We start from the raw sequence: 7,109 nt of genomic DNA, 5'->3' as shown, positions 1-7,109 counted from the left end.
TTGGTGTGAATTTTGTAGCTACTCTACTACGTGTTCTGAGTTGGAATCATAGTTGGTAAATTTTGATTGGTCCCTAAATTTTGTCATCCGTTTTTTGGTCATTTCTTTAGAGGAAACTTTGGTCCTTTTACTCCTATGTGATAATGGATTATGTTGTCAATCCACGTGACAATAATTTATTTGTAATTTGTTATTAATAATTGCTCAGTCGGTTTTTTATATGCCATTTTAGAATTATTTTGTTTTTTTATATGGCTTTTTTATTATTATTATTTTTAGACTTTTGGTAAAAAAAATTTAAGCTAAAAAAACTTTTACATCACAGAAAATTACTAAGAATAAATTAGTTATTTAATGATTTAATATATTTTATTACACATACAAAAAAATCCGTAACTAGTAGTAATATTTATGCATTCTTAATTTAGTCGGTCCATTCCATCTATTGTAAATGTAATTAGTCTATAATGTTTTTTTATAATGGAAAATAATCCATAAATTTAGAAACTTTTAGGATATCACTGTAGTTACCAGAAGTCAGTTTCAAAACAATGTATATATTTATTTATCCATTCAATATATAAGATCAGCTTGTGACTTCCTTTTTACTTTGAGAGATTTGGTAACAACCAACCTTTAGATGGTTTGTTACCAATTTTGGTTTATTACCAAAATGAGTGATAACTATTTTTCTCTTAATTTTTATTAAGTTTCTGCATTTTACTTTTTGTTACCAAAGAAGTTACTTTTTGCCTATAAAATTATGCGTTCAATCCTTACTTTTTAATTATTATTTTTGCCTTACAAAAATTTAAAATGACAATCAACTCTAGTGAGGTGTTATCTTTCATTGTTATTTGTGCCTAGGTGGCACTAAAAGTTTGTTAACACCATTATGGATGCTCTAGTAAGCGGAAGAAAAATAGGGTAAAATCTAAAGCATGCAATACGAGGCTTAAAAGTAAAGTGAAAAGCAAAAGGAAAACAAAACTTCCAACATAAGAGAATCTTGTAAAAGATATACCCAAAGATGAGATGAGGAAAGGATTACTAACATCTGAATCAGTCCTTTCTTATGGTATTGCTCAAAGATATGCGCTTTTTTCAAAAGAAATGAAGGAGCACCATAAGACATGATTTCATCTCATGTGTGCTTAGCAACCATGAGATGGATAAAATATGATTTATACTTTTCATAGTATGAAACTCACTTTGTAAAATTATAGTTTTTTAAAATTTTATCTTAAAATCCTTACAGAGTTTCATTCCAAGATAGTCACACTAGATTAGGTCTTATTCAGCCTAAAACGATCCGATCAGATAAGCGAGTTAGATAATAATGAAAAAAATATAGTAAAAGAGAAAGTTTTTTATGTGTTCACATCATAAGATTTCGTACTTTACTATCTGGTAATTACGCATAAGTGCGTAATTGTGATGATAGAAAACTGTAGAGATCAAAAGGATTGCAAAGGATGTGATGGAATCTAGGATAAGACATGCAACTTTTTTTATACATGTCCATCGAGAGGCTATATATCCATACAATGTGTATAACACTAGAGATCTCGACGGTATACTAATCGCATGAACTATTTGCAAGTATGAATGAGATGTTGTAAGGAATGTGTTCTGTTACGTGTGAATGTGATGTGTTAAAATTAGATCGTAACAACGGGATCAATAGGATTCTAATTTGATAAGGACAAGCCTTATTAGAGACGTAACATAGTTAGACTATCCTAAGATAATTAAGTTAAGTTTTAATTTCACCACTGTTCAAAACCAAGACAGTCTGGAACAACTCGTCTTGATTTTCTCCAATTAATCTCTCTTGGTGTTTTTTTGGCCCTTAGGTTCCTAAGCGACGATGATAAAAAAAAATTTATTATTTTTTTTTTGTTTTATTATAATTCACTTTTGAATATTGTCGCATGGATTTTCATGAATACTATTTATTATTTTCAAAATTTTCACTACTAGAAAATACCAGATTACTGACGGAATTCTTTGACGGAAAAAAATCCGTCAAAATATATTGACGGAATTCCGTCAATATGTTTTCCGTCAAAACGTTTTGACGGAATGTTTGACGGAATGACAAATCCGTCAGGAACTTATGGCGGGAAAATTCCCAACATGTTTTTTATTGACCATCAACATATACTGACGGAATTACTGACGGGAAATCCGTCAAACTTTTGAATCATTAATTAATATACTAAAACCAATATATTTCCACATTTAAAAAAAAAATCATATTTTTAGTTAAATGTTTATTTGTATTTGGTTATAGATAGATTTATGAAAATAATATATATAAATAATGTAATTTTCATAAATAAAAATAAGTATATATATATATATATATATATATATATATATATATGTTTTGATATTTTGATTTTCGAAAAAAAAACTAAAATTAAAATTGGATAGAATACATAATACTGAGGCAAGAGAAAATTGGATTTTAATTTAAGAAACAAATATTATAAAAAAAATAAAAGAAAAAAATAATTAAATATATAAGTTGATATTTTGATTTTTGAAAAAAATTAAAACTAAAATTGGATAGAATAAAAATTGAAGTAACAGAGAAAATTTGATTTTAATTTAAAAAAATATTAAAAAGGGGAAAAATATATACTATATATAAGCTCACAACAAAATGATGTTTAGTGGGATCCAACTCTCCACATCACCATTACTAGAATACTGATCTAACCATTACACTACATTTTTTTATTGTTTTACTAGCTTTTTCTAGTCTAATAACGGTGTCTTTTATCTTCATGGAATCTACCGTTGATTTCATTCCAGTTGACTAGATGGCCAAGATTAAATCCCATATTGTATATATTCTTTTGTTTCATGAACTTAGGGTTTTTAAGCCATGTTTGCGTCTTTCTCTCCATTTCTCTTTAGTCCGAAACCTTACGGTTTCTTCCTTTGGCCGCAGTTCACCTCAAATCAGCAGTGACTTCTCCCTTCAAACGAAAATGGCGACTCTCTGTATAGCGGTGTTAGGCGATCCCCACGACGATTGTTATTCTTCCCACGGGGCAGCGCGATAGTCCTTTAACGTGAAGGTTGCTTCGGCCAGGTGAGGATCATCCATCCTTGCTAATCTCTTCGGTACCATTTTATTCCAAGGTATTTAAACTATAGATTGTTTGATTTTAAAACTAATTACAGAAAGTGAATATCTTTATTGAATTTATAATTTAGAGGGGTTGGTAATTTGATCAATATTTGATTTGAAATTGCAAAAATTCTGGGCTTGTTCTGGCAAATGAAAGTTAGGGACTTGTTTTTTATACTAACAGATGCATCAGTTTGAAGTCTTAACTGATAGATTTAGTTTGCTTCTATAGTGAGTGCATATTTTGAATGGTTGGATGTGAAGCCTTCAGGTGGGAAACTAAAGGACCTTGTTCATCTTTTAGTTGTTAAAAATGAAATAATAAAATAGTGAGAAGGTCATACTGCCAAAAACGCAGGGTTAGCCCTTTTCTTCGCCATCAAAATCATCTTTCATTGGAGATTTTTAACAAGTATTCAATGCAAAACGCACTCAAATCATTCAAAACAAATAAACAAAAATCAAATTTCCCACTTCACTCAAATCTAGTTCACGTATATTTATTGCAAGAGTTCTGTGCCATGTTGGTCTTCCTATATCTGTGCAGGGTGGTGTTGATTTATTTACAAACAATGATTATCATTTTTCCTATCATATATAATCATATAAACGATAACCTGTTTTGACACCCCTTTTATGATATAGTCTGTAGTCATGAGACTCGATCACTATTTCAGTGTAGCGGAATGGGACTGGGGTCATTGTGGTTGTAACATAGCTTCTTGCAAAAACTTTGAAACTTAAGTGAATAAATGTTTAAGAAGTGGATGAGAGTTTGATAGATGCAACTTAATTATTAGCATCAAAACATTGATCTTAACATATGGATCCATTTTTTTTTATCGTCTAACCATCTTATTTTGTTTTTATATACAATGTAGGAGTTTCTTGTGAAGAGTGCAAATCGAGTTGAATTTATGGCGCTGCTAGGTTTTTTTGGAGCAACCATTAGTACAATCCAAATGTATCCTTTTCATAGCATTTAACTGCTTGCAACAATAAATTTTTCTAGCTAGGAATATGGTTTTCTTGTTATTCAACAAAATGGTGATCCATTCTTATACAATAAGTTGAAAATGTTTTTTTTTTGTATACCATTGCGCTGTCACACTGTGCCTCTTAATAATGTTTTCACATAAACTTTCTTGAGCATGTTGACCTTAAATCTATTCAGTGATCAGCTGGAGCAGTAAGTTTCTTTGTTCATCATTCTTCTCTAAATTCTTATTATTGGAGTCAAATTTCCTTTTCTGGTCTTCCCCGTCGGGGCTTAAAATTTTGCTTTTGATCCATTCCATATTTGCGTTATTTCTTAATTAGTTTTAGTATAAATGCAATTAATGTGGCCTATAAACCACAGTTATCCTCTTCCTAACTTAAGGGGCAAAGGAAAAAATTCTATCAACACGATTACTTGCATGGTGATTCCTTAACTTGTTTTTCTATATTTACTTTTTCAGGCACTTTCATTTGTTGGATTTACAATGGCGATGTTTCCATTAAATTTACAATGGCATTTATCTTCAATATTATGTTTGGAATGATCTCCCAATTAATCTTTCAACAGATAAAGAGTCTTCTGGGAACACCAGTTGAGTGGCTTTACTATATCCTTCAGGCATTAAATCTTGGTGATCTTGTTCGCTAACAAGAATTGTGTCGTGTGCTTGCATAATGCATCTTTGAGGGCTCAGCCAACATTGGTTGAGAATGAACATAAGCTATTGGAAAAGATTAACATCCTTTGCTTGATGGAAATCATCTTTAGGTATCTGTACATTTATAGATATCTTTCTCGACATTGTTTACTTACTATTTCCATCTGCTAAATTTGAAAATTTAGCATCATCTGAACTACATGTGATTGAAATAAGACATGCTTCTTTACAGCCGTCCTTCTGAAGATCGAACTATTCCATTAAATGTCATTGCTGACAGTACAAAACTTTCTATTGAAGATGTGGAGCATCTAATCATGAAGAGTCTTTCTGTAAGTCTTCTCTCGTGATATTTGACATGATGCTATAATATGTACACATTTTTCATCCTTCACTTGATGGTTGAAAATAAAAGAGTAGAATCGTAAGTCATACCTGCTGCTCCCTTTTCAACTAGAATGATATTTTCTTGCATGCATACAACTGTATACACTTATAGATGACCACTGGTTTAAATATGGAGGGAACTGTTATGGATTATAATATTAAAAAATATCGTATATAGGCTTGCAGCCATTACTGGTTAGAGTTGGACAAAGGAATTGGCATCTGGCACCATAATATAATATTGATGGGGAAGAGCAGCGCTGGAGATTTATATGCATGCATGTAGTGACATGGGAGTGGTGAATGCAGTTATTGTCTAAGTTTGTAGAACGCTGAAAGATTATTCTGCTTAGTTTTAGAGTATATATATAATATGCATTAGTAAAACAGTGTAGTATGGATATGGATTAAAGAAATCATGAAGCCCTGAGAACATGTAGTGAGAAAATCTTTTGGCACTTCGCAGTTTCTTAGAGGGAAACTGGTTCTCTGATCTTTACTAATTCGCCACTTCTTACTTCTTAGTTTAGAGTTCAGTGTTTAAAGAAGAGCTCTAATCCTGCACCAATGACATGGGACATAGAATCTTATGTATCAACCTTAGCACTATTTTAGAGCATCTTAGATTTTTAAGCTTTAAAATTGAAATCATGTTTACCACATTATATATATCTGAACTACTTACTGAACTCTGAACTAAGATTAATGTATTCAACCATACTTCAATAAGTAATTTTGGAAAACATGGATCGTATGGCTTGGTTATTTGTGCTTTATACTTGGGGTTCTAATGATTAATGGTGCTTCAAAGTTGTATAGAAAAATTTGGATTATCTATATTCTAGCTTTTCTAATGCTTTTTGTTTCATACCATCTGATTTTGTATAAAAAATATGCCTTCAACTAATTAGCAGGTGCCATTGGGTTATTGCAATGTATGGAGGAAGCTCGCCGTCCTGTGGACTGTGGAACTGTGTCAAAGTAGATTTTGAAGAACATTGCAGAGTCTCAAAACATCAATTGGTATATTATATTCTTTGCTGTAACAATTTTTGGACATAAATATTGTAGCATCATTGTTCTCCAATCAGTTGCAATTACCCTAATTTTGACACATTCATTTATTTGTTATGAATTTTGGATCAACGAGGCTTTGAGCTATTTTGTGTGTTTTATAATTAAGATTGCAAATGTATATGTTATATATTTTATATTTTATCGAGGGTATAATTTTATAATTTTATTGTACAATAATTTATTAGAGGGCGAGCCTTGGCGCAACGGTAAAACGTTGTTGCCGTGTGACCAGAGGTCACGGGTTCGAGTCTTAGGGGCGGCCTCTTGCCAATTAAATTGGCAAGGGAAGGCTTGCCCCCAATACACCCTTGTGGTGGGACCCCTCCCCGGACCCTCGCTCAGCGGGGACGCGTAATGCGACCGGGCCGCCCTTTTTTTTTTTTTTATTGTACAATAATTTATTCTTATTTTTTTTTTTATTTTCTTTTTGTATTATTGACGGAAATTTCCGTCAGGGAAAGCATTTTTTGACGGAAATGTATTTTGACGAAATAAATTCGTCAAATGATTCCGTCAGAATATTTTGACGGTTGAGATGTCCGTAAAACGTCAGGGACGCTTGACGGAAATGTCAATGAAATGTCAAAACTTGCTTACGGAATATTCCGTCAATAAACTGTCAGAATATCCGTCAGAATAACGTCAGGAAGAATCTTTGACGTGTATTTCACCCACGGTTTTCTTTCTCTCAGACTTCCGTCAATAAATGTATTTACTGACGGAATTTAAGTGTTTACTGACGGAAGTTTCCGTCAGTAAACAAGTATTTTCTAGTAGTGTTTGGTTAATTGTATTCTCTACTTATTTACATGATACGGTTTAAGATTTTAAGAATATTGTTT

General features: G+C 31.8%; 1 protein-coding gene across 18 annotated transcripts; it reads left to right on the top strand.

Annotated features, from left to right (window-relative positions):
• The first annotated feature begins 2,906 nt into the window (after positions 1–2,906).
• On the top strand, positions 2,907–6,406 carry LOC136227789 (26S proteasome non-ATPase regulatory subunit 13 homolog B-like). 18 transcript variants are annotated; one of them, XM_066016543.1, is made up of 7 exons: positions 2,907–3,106; positions 4,027–4,109; positions 4,472–4,566; positions 4,713–4,736; positions 4,840–4,913; positions 5,036–5,135; positions 6,102–6,406. In XM_066016543.1, the coding sequence occupies exons 3-7, from the start codon at positions 4,477–4,479 to the stop codon at positions 6,180–6,182; spliced, it is 369 nt and encodes a 122-aa protein (XP_065872615.1). In that variant the 5' UTR covers positions 2,907–3,106; positions 4,027–4,109; positions 4,472–4,476; the 3' UTR covers positions 6,183–6,406. The 18 variants fall into 18 exon arrangements, 6 of the variants coding, with proteins under 6 accessions (XP_065872615.1, XP_065872612.1, XP_065872616.1 ...); XM_066016540.1 differs by having other exon boundaries at positions 4,320–4,566; XM_066016544.1 differs by having other exon boundaries at positions 2,907–3,156.
• The last annotated feature ends 703 nt before the right edge of the window (positions 6,407–7,109 follow it).

This window comes from Euphorbia lathyris, chromosome 4 (genome assembly GCF_963576675.1).
Source record: "Euphorbia lathyris chromosome 4, ddEupLath1.1, whole genome shotgun sequence".
NCBI classification, from domain to species: Eukaryota; Viridiplantae; Streptophyta; class Magnoliopsida; order Malpighiales; family Euphorbiaceae; genus Euphorbia; species Euphorbia lathyris.
The sequence above is the reverse complement of the archived record's forward strand: the minus strand, read 5'-3'. Positions and strand labels throughout refer to the sequence as shown.

Bases quoted from the DNA above. Each gene is read 5' to 3' on its own strand.
- LOC136227789 (XM_066016543.1), top strand. From the start codon at position 4,477: ATGCAATTAATGTGGCCTATAAACCACAGTTATCCTCTTCCTAACTTA. The intron at 4,567-4,712 runs GTGATTCCTTAA...ATCTTTCAACAG, and splicing joins TCAACACGATTACTTGCATG to ATAAAGAGTCTTCTGGGAAC. The intron at 5,136-6,101 runs GTAAGTCTTCTC...TCAACTAATTAG, and splicing joins TAATCATGAAGAGTCTTTCT to CAGGTGCCATTGGGTTATTG.